Source organism: Colletes gigas, unplaced genomic scaffold (genome assembly GCF_013123115.1).
Source record: "Colletes gigas isolate AHSC1104 unplaced genomic scaffold, ASM1312311v1 Colletes_gigas_Sc00051, whole genome shotgun sequence".
NCBI lineage: Eukaryota > Metazoa > Arthropoda > Insecta > Hymenoptera > Colletidae > Colletes > Colletes gigas.
The window spans coordinates 251,042-273,127 of NW_025106680.1; the positions used below are offsets into that span (position 1 = coordinate 251,042).

At 42.0% G+C, this 22,086-nt stretch overlaps 1 protein-coding gene across 1 annotated transcript in view; it reads right to left on the reverse strand.

Annotated features, from left to right (window-relative positions):
• The window catches only part of LOC122403404 (neo-calmodulin-like), an 84,848-nt gene extending 64,306 nt beyond the window's left edge, over positions 1–20,542 (reverse strand). The window contains exon 1 of the mRNA XM_043406909.1: positions 20,274–20,542. Coding sequence (XP_043262844.1) covers positions 20,274–20,312 — 39 coding nt within the window. The 5' untranslated portion in view covers positions 20,313–20,542. The remainder of the gene's footprint in view (positions 1–20,273) is intronic.
• Positions 20,543–22,086: the final 1,544 nt, after the last annotated feature.

Here is a 22,086-nt window from a genome sequence, read left to right on the forward strand (position 1 = left end):
GAATTCTAATTGGCCGTTCGAACGACACCCTCGGAAATTCTATGCATGTTGAATGCCCAGCTTTCCAATAACGCCGTTCCAACTGCGAGTGGAATAACGGCTCTCTCGAGTTGCTCCACGGGAATGTTCTTTTCTCTCGGTGGCGGGCCGAGTCGCAAGCTCGTCGTCGGATGTAAGCTCGTGATAAGGAAACTAGGAAAAGGATCACCGACCGTTGATTTATGCTCCCCGAACGTTATCTAACGCGGCACGCGAGCTCGTGCTAGTTCATCGGAATCTTTTTAACAGTGACAGAGCCCGCTGCGGGCGTTGCTCGTTTCCTTTTTTTCTTCCGCTCGATCATGGGAATATCCGCGACGATCGTGCGCGCGTGTTTCTCGCGGAATCGCGAACGAGTCGTGGGACCGTATTCGTGGCGAGCCGCTGGAACGCGTCCTTGGCACGGAAACGCCTTTTCCCGTACGCAGAAATGAATATTTTATGCGGTCACGGAGCAACGAGACGGCTGACAGTAGTATTGTCTCGCGATGGTCGGGTGCAGGCGAGTCTGACTGCACGCGCGACACATCTACTTAGTCGCGTTCGTGTTCTCGACGCACAGTGGGGCAGATTCTCAGAAACGCGATTTAAATCTAAACGGTCCGTATCGACGTTCTCGATATGAAATTAATAAATCGTCCAAGGATGCCCACGCATCTCGCATATAAAATAATGTAACGGAAACATTCAATGGGACATTCTACTCTGAATCATCCAAAAGATACTTGTACTTCTTTTACCTTTCTTTCTTTCTTTCGAATATTTTTAATTCACGAGAATGATAAAATTTAAAAATAACCGTATTTAAATGAACATGAACAAGGACCAAAATGTCGAATCATCAATTTTATTCTGTCAAGTATCTAGTCAACTATGATAAGGCCTAATGAGAGATCTAGACTTAATCTTAAATCACACTTAACAAAACCTGAAGCTAATCACTTTGTCCAGATGTTTTATCAATCACAACCATCACTATGATAGTATATTTATCATCCTATCATGCTCTCTATGAAATGTTGAAACCTATAACATATACAAATATAAAAAACACGAACTATTTGTAAAAAAATTTTATTCCATCTAGAAAGTACACCTCCATCATTAATAATACGTTTTCAAGCATTAATTTTGTAATTAAAATTAAGTAAACGTTGCTTACACGAATCACATTATTTTTCAAGAACAAAGTTTTCTCCCATTCCTTTAAATAATAGTTGAGTCAATAAATCAAGGGTCACTTTCTACTCCAGGACCCGAATTCGAAGCTTAATTAGCTTCACAGTAGATTTAACCCTGGTAAGGACTACGTCTGAGATAAAATTACTCGATACTATCCACATTCTGTTTAATCCAAGATCGATATTTCTTTCCGGCAAGTATACATTTAAGCCGCGAATGAAATAATAGATAGTATACCTTAACAAGAACGTGTTCGACGCTTTTATGTGCTCTAGCAGCGATCGGTGTATCGACTTTTAGAAGTCCTTTTCAATACTTCATCGACTCGATATGTAATAGGATATCACTGACTCGCGTCGACAACGTAGCAGTTATTTGTATAACGTGTCTGTCGATAGCGGAGTTCGATGAAGCTACTCAATTATCCATGGAAAATTTCTGAGAAAGGAACGGATCCCGTATTGCCGAGCCGATTGAATACGAAGCAAGCACAGAATAACGCGACGATCCAGATTCTCCGCGTGATAATTGAAAATAAATACGATTATACCAAAATTTGGCGATACGGTCGGTCGAATTAACTGACCTAGATTTTTATAGGAATACAATTACTGTTTTATCGTAATTTTCATTTACTTAAAAAATTGTTCCTATTTATGATAAGTATATACGCGTCGATGGATAGTATATAGAGCTAACACGATATTAAATATCATTAACAACCCGTCCACCCGCGTGACAACAATAAATATTTCATTACTTTCACAAATAACGAAAGTAACGTATCGTATCTTCATCGTTTTGAATTTAACATTCACGCGCTCGAGGAACATGTATCTTTTAAACTTTTTTTCGATCATTAGTATCATTAGTATGCGACCATTAGAATTACGCCAAGCAACAGACAATTGATTATTCGCGTAGTCGGTACTTCAGTTTTCATAACGCAAACTTTCATAAGGTATTGTATCTACCATACGTATCGTCCGTGACTATGATTATGCACGGTACTAAACGTATCGTCGATAACGACGACCGAAAGCTAGCGGAGCTTTCCAGCGATAAATGCAACGCAAGTAGTACAGCTCGAGCGAAGTACCGACGCTTTCGTCGGTATTTAATCGAACGAAGCTTTCGAGAAATTCTGTCGTACCGACTACGAAAGCACAGAGCTTTCCGGAGTGGAATCCGCACAGCTTGTAAAATGAATAAAACTGACTTACCAACCGGATAAAAGATTCGTTGATTCACAGACAACGTACAGAATAGATCTATCATCTTATGGGATTTCGTGTCACACGCACTAAAACATCGAACAATGTACCAAAGAGGCAGGCAATTTAAAAACATTGTATTCGGAACGAGTGGGGGGGATCTAGAGCAAAAAAAAAGTATTAAAAAACTGTAACAAAAATTTGCCAAAAAAAAATTATTGCAAAAATTTTTGCTCTGCAAAATATTATGCATCGAATATCATTAATTAATTGTGTTATATTTCAAGGTTTTAGTCGAGCTATTGTTTTGTCTCGGTTCTAGATACATATCTTTTTTTTTTGCAACTCTAAACTTGTCATTTTTGTCATTTAATTATCTTTGACCGAAAAGAATAGACGTACTTTCCGTAATGCATTCTACTACATTTCTGAGATTCCATTGTTAAGCCAAGCAAGCGGTAACAAGCAAAATATGTATGTAAAAATTACATAAACTACCATAAAATTATATGCAATACTATAACCGCTACTCATAAAACTATATTATAATGAAAATTAGATAAGAGCGGAAGTAATAATTTAAACGCTTACTTACTTGTATATCATTTAGGTGCCGCTCCACGGTAATTTTTTTTTCATTAACATCACGATCGCGATTTCGATTCAATAAGTCGACCTCGAACGCAATAACGTCTAAAATAATTGTCGACTGGTAAATTCAATTTGGTTTGCGTTTCAATTTCATTTATTACTAGACTGGTAATATCACGTCTGATAGAGGAATGGATTACTAGGGTTACGTAGCCACCGAGCCGCGTGACACGAAACTACATCGCATGATAGATCTATTCTGTACCTAATCTGTGGTCGAGTGAGCGTGTCACTTACCTAGAAAAGAAAAGAATACACACGTTAGAATATACATAAGCATTGTTCGGTGTCTGGCTGCATCGCACTAGAACGGCTTTTCGTGGGACTAAGATGAAAACGTTAGTAAAACGCAACGAACATAAACGACACATGCTGAATTATACACATGCATCATCGAATTTACATGCTGAATTCTCGCCACGAACGAACGCTAAAAATCGAAACGAAACGCACATTGGCGGTTCGGAGCAGCAATCGCGAATTTAGAAAATCTCACGACGTTCTAAAAACGTTTATAACGGATAATATTTGAGAATTCGTGGAACTTTTTAATGGTATTCGCGGGACGACGTCGATAATTTCTCGAAAAAACGAACGAAAAGTCAACGCAACGCAACGCACACTACGCATTCGGTGTTTCGGCTATCGCTAGGTGTGAATTTCAAGCGATCTATCGTGAAAATTTTCGTTCGCGCGATCGCACGATGCTGACTAAATCGTTAACTTGGTACGCTAGCAAGCTTCGTTTCGCTCTACTGACAGCGAAACAAGGCTGCACACTTTCTGCGACCTACTAAATAGTACAACTAAGTGCTACTCATCTAGTAAAGGGACACATTCTAGCTGAAAACAGTCTAAACTAGAGACGCCTAAGGTGTCTTTTGTGCAGAGAATCTGGAATTTTGCGTGAAAATTTGTACCTGCACGACTGCCGGCCCGCGATGCGCCTGTGCAATAGAAACACAAGAAAGAATGTTATACAGACAGGTAGAGACAGAATTGCATGAGAGAATAGTATGTACGAACGCATGATAGAAACAGGAGAAAATCATAAAAAAAAAAACATCGAACTAAATGGAAATGTAACGCTGATTCGACGCTCGACTCATGCAGTGCGACAAAGGTTAAACCGCGGTACTGATCGCTTTACATTGTTACTCGAATCAACGATAACTATCGCTAAAACTGTATGAAAGAAATTGAAACGAATCGAAAAGAACGTACACGGTGCAAAACAATATTTGTATAATTTCTTTGATAAGAATGCTGTTATGTTCTATAGTTATAAAACAAGAATAAATTAGATTTTTGTTTCTAGCAAACACAATTTATCCTTCGTTTCATTATTTCGTATTTTTCATCAGTTGAACATTTTTGAGAGGTTCTATAGTTACGACGCGTTGAATTGCGATGAAAAAAAAAATATTTTGGAGGCTTTCGTCCTATAGCAAACGTGCTGCTATTAGAATGTTGGCATAAAACTCGTTCTATCGTAGCCACTATAGCAGTGAAAGCTGACAGTAGCAACTGTTGCTCCTTCGACTGATATTTCACCTCGCGATGTAACGTGCTCCAAGAGTCGCCGAGCAAATCGTTTTCGAAACGGTCGTGGCCCGCCGTGAACAATTCGAGCACCGTCTACGTTGCGCGAACTATTGTTTCCGAAACCGCGTTGCATTCCTGGCATCTCGTGTATCGCGCTGGTAACTTCGCTGGCCAGCTCGCAAAGCAACGGGAAAATATGGGGACCGGTATTTTCCATGCGTTCGCTGTTTCCTCGTATTCGCTGTAATTGAGTAAACCGCGAACCTTGGCCTCATAATTAGGGTTCGTATGTCAAGGGGATGATAGTAGAACGTTGCGCACACGCGTGCACTATTCGAAATTGCTGATTGCACGTGCGATGTTGCATTTGTCCGTTATATGAGATTGTTCAATGGTAAATTCTAAAAGCCAAAATAAGACGAAAATCAAGAATACCAATTGATTGATTGAGGTTTCGTTAAAAAGTTATTAAAAAATTTCAAATCATTCTGGAAAAATTATTTTCGGTTGCGGGAGCCAATTACAATCATTTTTGGTGAATACACGTACCCACGAAATCCTACGCACATTCGAGAAAAAAATTCATTACTGAAAATAGTATGTCTGACCGGGAATATTCTATTGAAAATTTTCGTCGAAAAAAAAATTTCAAATCGTTTTGAAAAAATTATTTTTAGTTGCGGGGGTCAAATACAATCATTTGTGGTGAAGAGACATAACCCCGAAATCTTACGCATTTTCGAGAAAAAAATTCATTACCAAAATTTTGATTCGGTATCCTTCGAATTAATAATAGTATTCTATCAACGATTGTTTTACAGTATTTTTTTATTAGTTTCATGAATTTCTTCAGTTTTAAACGCGTTGATAATTTCACTTATTGCACGTTTATTTTAATTTCTTACGTGCGTTATAAAATGTATAGTAAAGCAGTAACTTGGAACAACTGAATGTAAGAATGCATGAGATGATAAAGTCGCCCCGGAAAATTCAATCTGTACCGTTAATTTGCATTTTCCAAGACGGACGGGCAGAATATCCGGTGTCTTATGGACGCGTGTCGTAGATGGCGTTCGTATCGCGACGAAGCTTTCGAGAGAGCGCGTCGACGCGAATACGCGAGGCGTGTTTCTTCATCGGACAAAGCACCGCGTTTGAACTCGTTCGTCTTTTGCGCGTGTCACGGGTATCCATTCGTAGCTGGGGAAGCGTCTCATAAAAAGTCCCGTGTCTCCCGGCTGTTCGCTCCGACGCTTCGTATCGAATGGGAAAAGGGGTCTCTCAGGGGTGTATCTTGATTAACCCCCAGGATTGGAATTTCCCCGTCGGCGGATCATTATTCAGCTTCGCGCGCGATTGCCGATGAATGTAGCGATCAACAGGAAAGCCAATTTACTTTCAAAGCATTCGCCGTTCTACCCGACCCTTTCGCCTCCTCCCCCCTCCCCCCCCCCGATCACCCGTGACCCCACGGGCTGCCCGAGATTAAAATGTAAAATCGTGCTTTTATCTATCCTGGAGTCTGTAAACGAAGAGCGACTCGTCGATACACAAAGAAAGGGAATAAAAAGTGGAAGTTCGTTCAAACGGCGACCTTGTTTCTACGCTTGCAAAAAAAAAGAAGCTTCAGGAATTTAGCCAGTAGCACACGATCGATAAATATCAGTCAAATTTAATCAACGTCATCGAAGTCAATTGAAGTTTCACCTCGTGGACTAATCGCCATTATTTATTATACCAGAACCGTGATTTAACCCGTATGATTTGGCAATGTCCTTTTTATAACAATGGAAGAGACATGTTTTCCAGTCTTAGAGTGAGGGGATTTTGAACGCCTTTCTTTTTCAACCCCATATTAGTCCGTTATTAATTCATCCCTCTCTTCTTATCTTTGACCCATTTTATCCTTCAAATATACATACATATATCAGATTGACAATCTCGTAGTTCTAATGGTTCTTTTTCCTTTGCTTTACAACTGAACCTTGCAACTGCCTGTACGCCTAACATTCCTCCACATAATCTAAGTCGACGATACTTTTTCTTCTGAAAAGAATTAGATTCCTGGCAGTTGGACTATTTTCTGCGAGGACTCTTCGATTCGCGTCGCCACATCGATTGCTTCGTCTACCATCGCCCGAACCTACCGTCTTCCACTAAAAATATATGGTCAGAGTAAAGTTTATACCAACGAAAATCTCATTCGAATTGATCGTGGAGATTTCGTTGTTCCTGATGTCGTAATTACTTCCGCCCGACCGCCGTCGGTCGCTTGACTTCGTTCCATTGATTTTACGAGCCGCTTCATGTCCGGGAAATCACCATGGAAACCGTGGGATGCCGTTTCAATGGAAAACCGAAGCAAGATATGCACGTAGCTCGCGCGACCGTGAAAATTTCGCATCTTGAGAGGCAGGGCACGAAATCTCGTTCGACGGGTCAATAGAGAACGGGAGAAGGTTCCGCTTCCTACTTCGAACGTGTCCCCTTTTTGGTTCCTATGGCGTGGCTTCGAAGGAAAACCGAAGTTTTCCAGTTCCGCGCATGCGTCGACGACCATTGATACGGAAAATGATCCAACGGCGAAGGGAAGTTCGCCGATATTTTCGCGATTTTCGTAGCGCTGGATAAGCTCGTGTACTCCCACGAGAATTTTCACATTTCCGCGACACGTGCCCGGAATCGACGCCACGTTTATCGCGGAACGAGCCTAGATGTTATTATCTTTCGTCGAGTTTCCCAAGAGCCCCGTAGTTCGAGGTAGATTGCCAGATCTCGAGGAAACGAGACACGATGCAAACGCGGAGAACGAACGCGCACTCGAGACCACGAGCTTGTTTTTGTTTACCGGAGTTCTCGACTTTTCTGCCCGATAAACCGTCGGATGGGTCGGAATTAAACGAAAGCACGCGGGTACCGTGATGTATCCCCCTCTTGCATTCGTATTTACGAGCACCCTGGAAAAGCTTTACGCGCCGGTCGAGATTTTCGGTTTTATTTAACCAGGTTGCTCGTTTTGTTTGCCCGAGCATAAACCGAAGAGAGCCTCGATTCTCTCCCGTTTATTCCCTAGTTGTTAAACCTCGACCGACTAAGACCCGGTTGTTGCGGATGCGCTTAATTTAGAGCGATGGTGACGTTGTTTCGCGTGACGATCGCTCTGGGAATCGATCTACAGTGTATCCGCCAAGAGGGATGACGAAACGATTTGAGAAATGAAAAAATATGAGGAATAATGTAAATTTAAAACCTGTGATAAATTGACGGTACCACGCGGGTGATTCCATTTCCATATAGATTATATTACACTGCCGCTGCAGTTTCACGCGTTCCTTTTTCTCTGTTAAAGTCAATCCTACCTGTGAATTCCCTTTTTATATAAAACCTGATAGAACTGGTATTTTACGACAAAAATCTTTGGTTTCTTACGTAGCTTTGTCAATGCATATCCAACTGCATAAAATAAGAATCAAAGATGTCCTCGACATTTGTTCGAACATAAACATATTCGATAATTTACAATTTTAGACGTATTCCATTGTAAACAATATTGCAACACGTGGCAATCAACGTGTCAAGGAAAATCGTATCCGCCTTTTATTCTTCGTTGATCTATTTTAGCGTGATTATGCTTTGTAAATACCAGTCAGGATGAAACAGATCTAGCAACGATTCGAAATTAAATCTAAAGTAAGTTTTAGTAGAACCTTGGAACAGGTTAAGATTGATTCACGGCACTCTCGCTATCGTCGTTCTTCCGTACACGGTTTCAACGGAGTACGGTGGTTAAATAACAGCCAACTGTCCCGGAAAAGTATTCCAGCTGCACACCCTCCGCTTGCGTCCTCGTCCCGAAGAGTCGCGCTATATTCGTCTTGGAGGAGGTGCAACCTGTGTGTAACGCAACACGACCCTCGACTTTGCGAAGTTATCGCGGGAAACAGCAACGGCGATGTTATGAGAAACGACGTAACGCGAGAAAGAGTGGAAGGACACGAACGATATTAACAGCAGGACAGAGACTATTCCGTTTATCAAGTGGGAGTCGGTTAAATATCCCGCCGCAACGTTATGTGCGCCTCGTGACATTGACAAAGTGGTTGCTCCACTTTTCAGTGGGCTCCAATCGTTGTTGCTACTACAAATACTCGAACGTTGAAAGCGCGATCGAAGAAAAAGATGACAAGGTCAACAATTCGAACAAAACACAATTTCAAAAATTTTTAATTTTTAAAACGAGTTCCTGTATCGCTAAACAAAACTTGGTAAACATTGGCATAAAAATGTTATTACAAAAGCGTTAAATCACTATTTCGTTTCGATGTTTAATTTGTATATTCTGATTCCCCTTTTTTTTAGTAAAATATTTTATGGTTATTTTATTTATTCTGTAGAAAAATAGTTTTGAAAATCAAATTTTACGTCTCGAAACCCCCCCCTTAAAATCATTCCTTTCGTTATGAATTACGCACGATTAAGAATATTATGAATGACGGGTGGAAAATTTGCTTGGACGCGTACAAGAGTCTGGCAGCTTTGATAGAACGACGCGTCGCGACGCTGGATCCTTAAGCACAATGTAATTGCGGTCACGTGACTCGATGAAAGTTACCTGGATTTTAACGTACGCAACTTTTCGTTGGCTGGTCACGAAAATCAATCTGGCTGAAATAAGCTGTGCCGTTGTTTTAGAAACAAAACGGGATACTCGAGGAAATATCAATCGCTGGTCGTGGACGAGAAAGGACGAGCTTTTCACCGATTACCCGGATCCACTCGAGGCGAAAGCTTGCACAGTCGACCTAGCGGTTTCAAAGAGTGGAAAAAAATGAGTGTTTGAGAGACGGACGAGTGCTACGAAATCCAAACCTACTGAATATCGTAATGCCCCTTAAGAGATAGACATTTTGCCTCTTTAAGTCGTTACCAAATGATCCCCGCCAATTCCAGCAAAAACTAACTCGAACTTGCTTATGCAAAAAAGTAAACTTTTGTACTTTTTATTCTATTGACATAAAGCTTAGGATGAAAATGATACCAAAAACGAACATCAAATTATACAATTGTTTAAACAAGCTTAATGGTGTCATTACAAAGAGTTACTAGAAGACATATTCCACATTTTCAATTCTATTAGTTTTACCAAGTTGAACGATTCAGTTTTATTAATCTTGCAATGAATAATTCTACCCATGTTTTATCACAGATCATTCATTATTCCTTTGATATGCAAAGTCTTCCTCGGAATGCGTTCTGGTGCATCCCCTGTTACACACCATTGTCGTCATGGAATAATATCATCGTAAAATACTCATTTTTTATTAGAATTTATACATCTCTATGAAAAAGGATCTTCTTAACGAGCAAAAAGTAATACGTACGTAAATACTTGTTAAGGATTGTTTATACGATATATTTCGCATATATCTTCTTTCCTCTGAAGTATCCTTGTTTCATTTTCGTACTGTTTATTCTTCGTTCGCCCTTTATTATCCGTTGCTTTATCCATTGTTAATTTCACAGGTGCATACGTTTAATTATTTCGTTAATCTGCTTGCCTTTATTGATTCTATTTATTGCTGTTGTACTTGTTCGACAGACAATAAGCTTATCAAAATTATTTATATTCTCGAATTCGTAATAATATCATTCCATATATTCGATTTGTATTAAATCTTTTCATGTTCTCTTTATTAAAACGTACGTGCAAATACTTCAAATGGAAAATCAGCTATATTGGCGCGAAGAACCATTAATTGGAACACCCGATACGTCGATCAGCGACAATGACAATTAAACAGCAGTAGAAGTCCAAATTCCTTCGAACACCGTTGTGTAAACGGTTCGCCGTTTAATTGTCTCGATTCCCGAGGGGAAATCCAAAGCTACCCAGAGCCGGTTGAGTTTCTGTCACGTTCAGGGAAAGGAAATTCTACAATACTGTGTCGGCCGTGAAACACTTTACAATGGACGCAGGCGTTACTGTCGACCGTATCGAGTTCCACGGGCCGGGTAATTGATATTGACAATCAAGCCGCTGATCATTTGCACCTTGCGGCGCGTAACAATTGCCCGTCGCTCAAGATTCTAGTTCAAATCGAATCTTGAATTTGCATGCCTATTATTCGATTGACCATCGACCACTACATTCGATAACCAGTACATGCGAGCCTAGCGCGAACGCAATTGCGAAAAAACAATTGGAACATTTAACCAAAGGTATTGATCGATCTGACGTTTCAAAAAAAAATGATTGCTGTATGAAGTAATATAAAAGTTATTATTGAGACTATTGCTGTAAAATTGCTAACTAGTGAAACAAGTTGACGAGTTACTATTGCTGTATTATTTAGACAAAATCGACTATTGGAACAACTCGACGACTGTACGAATCGACAATAAACATTATTCGACGTGAAAGAATACACGAACCCCAAACCGACTTCCTAATCTACGGAAGATTCAGAGAGTTAACAATCGTTTTCTCGCAAAATGCATCGTTTACGTTTCTCGAGATATCGAGTTTCTTTCGCCGAGACGCAATTTATTTCTTCCTTTCTCGGTCCGTGGAAGCAGAAACGTTTCCACGGCGTGTGAATACGTTCGAAGATCCTGCGCGCCGAACCAGGAATTCGTGAAGTGTCAAAATTCCTTGGAGAATCTCGGGAGAGCAGGGAAACGGAAATGCGAGGACGAGAAACCCCGCCTGAGACGTTCCCGAAGCCTGGAACGAGAGCTAAAAGTTCCAAGCAACCCCTGACATTACCTGCCCTACATAAATGACCCAGATCCCCCATGACTCCGTTCTTGCAATTTCTACCGGACAATAGCGCGATCCAATAACTACCGTATAACACCGATGCTCGATGGTGATCGTTAATTAATTTGTCTTTCACCTTTATCTCGCCACTCGTACGGAACCTAATGAGAAGTTTCGTACGCGTGTCGGACTTCGTGTACGACACACGCGCATTACCAGCGAGGAATAATTAATTTAATCGACCTTGCAACACCTAGAGGCTAAAAATCTCGTGAGAATATTCCTGAGCATCGGAGGGAATTACGTGAAATTCCCCCTGCATTCGCAATTCCGTCCCAATAAAGAGGAGAGCGCGACGATTCCCAGCGGGTGGTAACAAGGTGAAAAAGACGATCTCTTAATTAATTTGGTAATTAAGTTTCACTAGTAGTAGAGCGTCGGGCGTGTCGTGCAAAAACGAGCCGGAGACATTAACGGGCCTACGAGCCGATTACGGGTGCGCTCGTTGGAAAAAGCTGGCCGACGAGTTGGCTGCCAGCCGGCCGTAAGAACGCGCCGACAGAGAGCTTTGCGTTGCTTCTGTACCCGACCTAAAGTGCAGCCCACCTGTTGCTAGGCCTATATCGCGCGATCTCTCGCATTTTCAACGCCCTGCTCGAATCTTTCGCGTTCCGCCGCTTCAACGGCCTCGCCCCGCCGTGCTTTATTTCCAGCCGCGAAGGATCGAATTATCCGACTAAACGGTCATCTCGTTTCCCCCGGATTCCGCCCAACGGGGATTTGATTTCGTCGATGAAACGTTCGGGAGGAAAAATTAATTCCCCGTCCGGAATCCGTTACTCGTTCCAGGTGATTAATGATCCGACTTGACCGTTGACTTTCGGTCAAAATAAACTAACGCGTGGAACACAGGGGTTGTCAAACTATTGTTGGATTCCGGGTTGCGACACTTTTCAAATTTAACGGTGGTTTGTTCGAATGTACATCGTGAGATTTTGTTTAGTTTACACAAACGTGTCTTACCATCCCTAATTCGGGGGAAGTTTCAAACCTAACAAAAAATACGAATATTTTTAATTGACCACATTGCTTTCTTGTTAGAATAGCGTTATCACGTATTCGCCACCAGAGGGCTACGCTCTTGATCTCTCTCGCAAGCGCTCGACTGATCCTTCCGTTTCTATAATCTTAATCGACTTTTGAATATGACGGCGTCTAAGCAGGAGCTGCTAGGATTGCTTTATTGATGAGTCTTTTCTTTTCTTAATTTCTGTTATGTTACCATTCCTCTGTCTACCAAGTAAGCGCACCACGCTAGAATCAGCCTGTACATCGCGTTCTGTGCGCGTTTCTGGGGTCACAACGAACGCACCGAACGGTTCTTAATTAAAATATTGCCCGAACGAATAGGATCGTGCAAACCGCCCAGCTGTGGGACGTTTCCCCGAACGGGTATTAAAATATGGCGACAGTTGGCTGGTAATCCAACAATTAGGTTAAAAGGCAGTCGCGAGCAGCCAAGACGTTCGGGGAACCTCTATCGTTTGCGCTCGCAGTGTGTCACCAACGACGCAATGACTCCGAGGAATTGTGCCGCAATTCCGCTGCCCGTTAGCCACCTTAATTAAGCTGATGGAAATGCAAGGACTTCGCGCGACAGGATAGTTTGCATGTTGGGACCGGAACACGCCGATATAACGCCGGCATTTAAATTTTCATGCCTATACGGCCTATCACCTTGGTCGAACGAAAAATACAACGTCTGCTTTCCACGAAGGTTTACGGAAGGAACAAGCACGATTTACGCGAATAAATCCCCCGCGATTCCCTTTCGAAACTTCCCACTTGTTATTACGACGAAAGACACGTAATATTTTACGCTGCTCGATAAACCGTTCGGTGTATATCGGTGGCGTGGAAAATGAAGATTGGAAGCGTCGATCGTTCTCGACGAAGAAAATTTGGTACGGCGGCTGGTCGGCTAAATAAGACCGATATCAACGCGTTGACAAACGTTAAAAAATTCCATGAAAGTTGAATTTCTCTCGTTTTTATATACAGTGACGAGCAAAAGTGGGAGTACGCGTCGTATTTGAATTGTTAATACTGATGTATTTGATGCTAAAGAGCAAAGTGCGAAGACGATCGCGAAACTTGAATATTTCATCTGTAGGATTTAGAGCTGTACTTGAAACATACAAACCAAGTCAAGGATTTGATTATCCAAGTAGCTCGAGTATTTGATCAAACATGAAAAAATTCAATCTATTCAAATGTTTGATTCGGAAACCGTCAATTTGACTGGTGTTAGAACTCGTAAATATTACTTGCTAGTAATTTACGTTAAATTTTACCGAAGCAATTATATGAACCTGTATATCCTAATTAAAAGGAAACCCGTATTTTAATCTAACCGCCGACGTGACGGCTTTCAACAAAAATATGAGCAATTAAAATAAGCTTGTTCAGCTTGTATTTTCAAGTACTTGGACGCCTCTGGGTATCTCCATCCGTAACGTTTCGTCCGCGAAGAAGCCTTTCTACTCTACTCGGACTTATTTAAAACAATACGATCTTGAAACGTAGAGAAATTGCGCGTTCCTCGACTAATCGAGTAAATTCCGAGCCGGTCGGGAAATGCTTTTAGCCTTCCGCGCGGCGATCGTTTTCCTGCGCTTCGATTTCGCCTCGATAAAAGCCATCGAGCAATAATTTCTATTATTCGATCAGCATCGATCCCGTTGCTGGTGGGAAGAGCGAAGATAGGAGACGGGTCTTCCGTAGCGAAAAAAACATTTCCGCGACGTACAATCGCGAGAGACCCGACGGATAATTGCTTCACGGGCGAAAGTGCGCACCCACGCTGCATCGCGAGGAATTGGATTTCGGTCCCGAGGGGCAAAGACTATGGCCGAAGCGAACTGCACAACGATCGAAGGTGAAACGATTCAGGCTTTTAGTGGCACGCTACGGCCTCTGTGTATCGTCGGAAGATTTACGATCTGACGGATGGTAATCCTTGAGCCACGAAAATAAAGGGACGATTTATCGTCTCCGTGAAGACGGAACGATGGTCCTGAACATGGGAAACCGTTCTTCGTCGCTGAACGACTGGAAAGTAGCGGCCGACCGCGTTTATTACACCGAACGCGCTTAACATCGTCGCGTTATTGTCGATTTATTGCCACGCGCGGGCCTGGAATTGCACAGATTACGCAACGTTTTTGTCCTGTCGATTTATTCGCGGTATTTGGACCGCGGTCGCATACGTCGAGCCCTATCGTTCGTCACCGTTGATAATGTACCACGGACGACCGGGAAACAAATTCGTTCGAGTCCAGACATACAAGGAGTAAATACAATAAAAACAGTACTAAAACATCGTGTAACAAAATGTCCATAAACGCTTCGTTAGCAAATTATAACGAATATGAAACTTTTAATTCCACTTCTCTTGGTTCGATGCAGAGCAAGACAAGATATGTTTATGTTAATTATAACTTGGTCTATTAGTTTTCAAGTTATCTTGCACTGCAATTTGAAAAACGTGTTTAAAGTTTTCGAATTCACTGTCTTTCACGCAAGGAAAGTGAAAAGCGACGAACGTCGCAAGTGGAAAATGTCACAAGGAATGCTTGCTTTGCGTACAAAAGCCAACTATAGGGTTAACTAAGGTATTAAACAATACAACTTATTAAGGTTAAATAATGTCAAGAAGGGTAAGGAAGTAACAATAGCACCGTCCTCCGCAACCTCGTGCTCCTAGTTAAGGATTATAATCCCTACCCTTTAACCTTTCACTCGGCGAGGATCTTCGTAGCAATGGCGTCGTGACGTTTTAACAGTGTCGCGTGGAACTAACGATGCACAAGCTGTAAAGCGACATTTCTTAATACCGCCGTTTCCAGCTTTAATGGGCACCGACGCGGCACCGTATTCTCCGTGACTTTTGTGTCGCTTTTTGCAGCCGTTAATCGACAATTTGCCGTCGTTTGTCATATCAAATCTCACAAATAACCCGCACTGGCTCTCTCGATGATCGTTGACCCCGATAACAGTGTTTTCTCGGAACGTAGCACACTCTTTCCCCGATGTCTATCCAGGAAATAGAGCGTCGCGAACGGAAACGAGACGGTTACACCCTTCCCTGGTAGCAGAATAGTCGCTCGTCGATCAAATCGAAACCTCTTCGAGAGCTCCTCGGCAAATATTAGAAACCCTTTCGTGCCCGATCGTTCCTATCTACAACTTTATGGAAGCGTTCCTTGGAAAGTCGTGCTTTCGGTTCTCTTTCAACTTGGGATCGGTTGGGATCACGGCTTTCATCGCCTTCGCGAACAGAAGAAAATGCACGGAACGTCGAGCACCGATCGAACGATCGCGAAAGGAATTTCATATACAAGTGGGATGTTCCTGTCTGACGTCGCAGAAATTCTTATTCCGGCCGAAACTTCAAAGGGAATATTGCGCGATAAAGACGGCTTCACGAGGAAAACGTACGCCCCTCGTCGCGTCATTCCGTCGGTTAGGGTTGCGCGCGTACGTTTATAGACCGGAGACCGAATGAACTGGTTGCTCAAGGTCGTTTCAAGGCCATTCATAGACGAATCGATAAGAAATATCTCGACGGGAACAAAAAATTTTGCATGAGAACGCTCGGATAGAGTAATGATTCGTAAAATGAACATTGCTCTAGAATTGAATTTCCAAGTAAAACACTGTCTTTCATTCTTCACTGGGATCCAAGGGGAATCCCCCAAGTTGGGAGGGATAGAAATGTTCAACTTACGAATCACACCTGGAGGTTCATTTTAAGAATCATTACTGTACAAGTATTTTATTTCGCGCTAGTCAAAGTGTAACGTATAGACGATCTCTGTGACATTTTACGTAAATTTCACCATCGGTTGCAGTCAGAATGTTATTGTTTTGGAATTTTTTGACAGGAAACAGGAAAAGCGCTGTCGCGGCGCGATATTTCGAAACTACCCCCAGGGTTCGAACGGTTAAATGCACAAGATATAGAAATGTTTGTCTTATACGTTTGTTCGGTATTGTACGTTTGCGAAACAACAAATATTTTTGGATAGAAAGTTCAGACCATTGGAAAAGTTTTTCGCCATTTCTGTGATTTTCAAAATGGACACGTCCCCGCGGGCGACTCTGCACGCTAATCCAGACCAAAGGAGGACGAAAGCTCGCAACAAATCCGATTTCGCGAGAGACCGTAGTTCGCGAATTCGCAGCTGAAACCGTTGATATTCGGTAAGTGTTAGCACGGTGGGTGTTCGATCCGATCGCGTAAACACGAACCGTATGGCGGTCACGTTTCTCTCACGTAACTTTTTCTCGTCCCTGTGGTCTCTTCCGTTGCCTTTAATTCGCCAAGGAACGACCATCCACCATTCTTTATACCGTTCCTACGAACGACATCGTTTCAGCCACACGGTTCGACACGTTCTTCCAACAGCTTGCCTTCAAAGTTGCACACACATTCCACGGCATATTTGGTGCTGCGATCAATTAACTTCCGGCTTAATTGCATCGTGTTGCGCCTTAGATGGTCAATATTTTCCGTGAACGCCACCGGGAACGGTTGACAGGACATGCAAGCGCGTATCGGCACCGTGGACGCGTTAACTCGCGAACTACGTCGTCAAAGAGGAAACCATATTAACCCCGATCCGTGTTAGAACATGCTTGCCCAGCGGTGCATAGCTCAACAACGTAGAGAAAACTTGCCAAAATTGTACCACTTACGAGAATATTTTAGACTAAACCCGTTAAAACTGAGACATATTCTGAATATTCTAACGCAGAATTTAGTTCGAAACTTTGCATCATTATTTATGCACGTGTTACCAAGTTGCATCAATTTTTTTATATGGAAATACATAACAGATTTAACGCGTTCACTGTCATATCAAAACCGTGGAATATTATGCAACACTAAAATTTTTATTTTAAATCATCGTAAACTACACGATCGAAAAATTTGTTTCATTTTTGTAACCTTGCTGAAATTAACAAATCCTATCCAAATTTATTTCCATTTCTGGGTGGCAATCAAAGTGTGAAAGAAAGAAGTACATTTACGGTTGATATGATATCAATAGTTCCAATTGCTTGCAGAGCTTCTATGCGATTCGTTTCTCGCGAACAACGATATTTATCCAAGCAACTGGAAGCTCGAAGCTCCGCGTGATTTCATGTATTTGCGCAAAAAAAAAACGCGTACAAACGGTTCCTTTGAATTTTCGATTGTGCGGCTTGAAATGCTTCTTTGCATTACGGCGCGCTCAAAGAGGGTGGTTTCAAACAAAGTTTCACGGGGCTTCGCGAGGCGAACCCTCTTTGTATTTTCCGTGCGTCGAATAGAAATAACGGTTTCCCGTGGGAAATATCCGAACAATACACCAACCGGTCGGACAAAGTCGAACGAGACGCGGCATCAAATGGAAGGGAACAAATATTTTCAACAGGATCCTCGAAGACATTGTTTCGCGGCCTGATTCGACTATTTAAAAACAACGAAAGACCTTAAAGGCGTCTCTGTTCCCATTTTTCACGCCCTTCGTGCACCTTGCCGTCGATAGAATCGTATTTCACGCCGGTCACGGAGCCGCGAAATTACTAATTAAGAGCTATCGCGACGACTGCCGACGAAAATGGAAATCACGTTTTAATCTCAGTCTCGGTGCTCGCGAATTTAGATGCGAATCGTGGTTATTAGGCCCTCGAAGGTCCGTGCCGGGACGAAGTTATTACAAGTCAAGCTCCTCGAGTTTCCTGTCGTATTACGCGACTGCGTTTTCCAATTTAAGTATCTATGACGGGGACGAAGTTTCTCGGAGAACGTCTAAATCCAGTGGAATAAACGCTTCTTCCGTAGATAGAATTGTTCTGCTGTGCATCTCGTTCGAGAATCGTTTTGAGGAGCCACGCTTTGTTCCTCGAATTTCGCAAGAATAATTGAAAAGCGAATTGCATTCGTTACCTTGGAACTTTTTCTATCCGTTTCTAGAATCAACAGAGAAGTAAAAAAGAAGCGATAATTTCGAATTGGTATCTTTCCTTACATCCGTGTCATTTCCATGCGACAATTAATCTTTGTAAGGAGAAATCGATATTATTAGATCGAACAAAGCGTTCTCGTCCTTTTTTAATGAAACCTAAAGACAAATTTTATATATAGAATCGCAATCTATCGAATTACTTTTTATTTTTATTTAGCATAATAAAAAACTAAACTAAAGTATCGGTACGATTAGAATTTTATATATAGGCCTTTTCTAACATTTTTCAATCGATTTAACATCGAGTGAACTAATTTTGTTGCTCTATCCGAATTTATTGTATGCTACTTATCCAAGAATACATTTTTTAACTGCTATTCAGTAATTGTACGGTGTTTTCTAATTTTTCTTCCCAACTCGGAACAAAGTGTTTTATAGAATTTTAATCGGAAGATTATGATGGAGTTGATAACGTATATAGGATGTTAAAAAAAAGTCCGTTGACGAACGATATAAACGACGTGCTTCGGATCGTTATCCCGTTGAAAGTAAAAATAGTCCAAGGTTCAACTTTCCTACACTTTTTTTTATGTTTTCTTTCAAAATGTTTCTATACGCTAGTTTGTTGCGGTACACTTTCAATAAAATCAAATTCTCGAACGTCGGGAGAGCCGACAAGCAACCATATCGTTATTCGACCACCTCCATGATTATGATTATTATTATTAAACCTATTAATATGCACACGAGTACATACATCGTTATATAAAAATAATTTATACAATATAACCTTAAAGTTATAACACAAACAGATTAAAATAAGACAAACAAGACAACGCAGGGAAATACGTTAGATTATGTAGAATGGAAATCTAACAATAAGAGGAAATTAGACAATGTACAGATTAATATAGGAAATTGTGGCACGTTTGGAAGCAAAGAAAAAATGTTTTCTGAGATCAAATTCAATATTACATATTCTTCGCGTTAAAATTTATCCAAGGGATTGCGTTTACAATTGATCTTTCTTTTGTATTACAATAGTTGATTAATCCTTAACGATCCAGGAGCATTTCAAATTTATTTAAATATATTTAAACGATATTTATTTTTTTAGTGAAAATTCATTGATATATTTCCACAGTAATAAGTTAGTGAGTGTATAACAATAAACATTCGATCTAATAAATGAAATGCCGCGTATATGGCGGTATTGGACCGTTAAGGGTTAAAGTTAAAGTACGTACTCTCTGACGGTAAGAAAAACTGAAGAAAAGAAAAATATACTTAATATGCAAATACATAGACGCGTACAAAATATGTACACGGACATTTATGAACCCACGTAACTCGACAAGTAATTCTAAAATAATAAATACATTACAGTACTCAATATTTCCAATTCCTATACGACGATTTGGAAAATCAGTAACACTTTCGTATCCTGCTTAAAAATATTTCTCACGCGAGGGGTCCTCGAATCAAACCCGACGCCACAATTTCCAACGTTCCTTTATCAAACTTTACACGAGCAAGTAAATCGAATTAATTCCCTAACGATTCGAACAACGGTTGAGAACAGCGCGAAATGTTTCAGGAACGTTCGACGCGAATGGAAAGGTACACGAAATTCGCTCGACGCTCAACCTGTTAAACTCCCACCTGTTTCGTGTACCCAATGACAATCAACGACACTGTGCCTCTCGTTAGACTGTCAATCCGCAAACTCCACGACGAAACGATTGGTAAATCCTCTCGAGGACGCGCTCGACGGACTGAGACTCACGGTTTTCGAATCGAAATCATGATCGTTTCCATTCTCAAACGCGTGGACGAAAATAGACCAAATGCTGTTCGATCACTTACCCCTCGCATCACTCGCAGAGAAAACGATGCCGTCTTCATTTTGGTGGTAATCCTGACAGACTTGTACGGAATACGCGTGAATGCGGTCGCCCTTGGCCTCGGCGATGGTTGCTATCTCGTCTTCCTCGGGTGATGCGTCCACTTCCGGTAAGAAACGAGGTGTTTCGAGGTGAGTGGGAGAGACACGGAGGAGGCTCGTCCGATGAGCCAGCCGTCAGCGGTGGCTCGAGGCCACAAACTACAGGTGGTCGCGCGTTGTCACTAAACCTTCCCGCCGATGTCTCGCTGGACCGTGTTTCTTTCGACACACGCACGCTCGTGCGGCCCGGAAATAGAGTCGCACGAAACGAAGAAAACTAGCTGAACCAAGCTTCGAGGCCGAGGATACGAGAAAGAGAGTGTGAGACAAAGAGAGATATAGAGTGGCTGGAAAATAATCTCCGATCCGGAAGAGCGTATTTCCTGCTGGATCCAGGCGAACGGAACTCGGAGACGTCGAGTCTCCGGGAGGTACCGTTCCGGTTAAGAACTGACACGAGCGCGATGGTGGAGAGACGTCGTCGTTGGACGTGAGGAGGATGCACACGGAAGTACGTTGACGCGGCTCTGGGCTGAGTAGCATCTGACCGGCTGTCCCGTCTGGCTGGTCTCCGAGGTAGAGCGAGGAAACCACCCCGGCGCTTTCTCGCGCACGCTCGTCGCGACGCCGTAGCGGCATAACCCAGGGCCGCGCCTACTTTACGAACACCTAGACCAGAAGTGCCAAGGTCGCGGTACCCCACGGCCGCGCGACGTGCCTCCCGAGGAGCCTCGATTCATCCTTCGATTCCGTCGTGGCGGTTTTAACATGCGAGCGTCGCCGCGAGCCACCGGTGGCTCCGGAATGCAACTTGTTAACCCTCCCGACGCGACGGCTAAATTCAGGCATGTCCGGCGAAAACAGAGTCTCGCGGCTCACTTTCTACGGCCACCGACAATGAAACGCTATACAGAACCACGTATACCAAAAAATTGATTTCTTTCGAAAGTAATACTATTCGCGGTTAGTCGAGCGGCGGACAGCTAGAAACGTAAACCAGCACATCTCGATTATGTTTTTAAAATAATTTTACCCATTTATGAAGAGTTGAGCGACTTATGGCTATTCAGAGAATGTAGTGCCAAGCTAACTCGGTTTTTTATAACATTCATTAATCGATTAGATCAACAAAAATGAACAAAATCACGTAGTGTGCTATCTTTTTATCACGGAATGTACGATCCAATACTTACGACGCCACAAATACCACGATATCGGAACCAATGAAATAAAATGGCGTCTTGCAAAAATTAACAGAACCTTTATCGATCTCTACCACGAACCACCTAGTTTCAACCAACTATAAAATGTATTTTCTTGCTTTTACGAAAACCTTTCTACAAAACACTAATTGGAATGTCAGAGAACAAACTCGAAATAATAACAAAACTCTTAAGAAATCGAACTTTAATCGCGTCTTTCTAGAAACCGATTTTGTCAGATTGGTGCATAACATCTCGCCGTACGCAAGATATTTTCTTTGAAAAAAAGGTAACTCGTTAGAAATATCGCGCATCGAGTTTCCATTTGTCCTTGTCGGTGGACTTTCCGTCGTTTTTCTTCCACGATTCAAGGCACCATCCATGGTTTCCATGGGGAATCCTACCACTCGACACTAAGCTGTCCTTGGAATTATTCTTTCGCTTCAATCGCGCGCAAACGGTTAAGAGGATGAGTTTGACATACTTCGCCACGCTCATTTCCAAACACGAACATTAGACACACGTTGTTTTC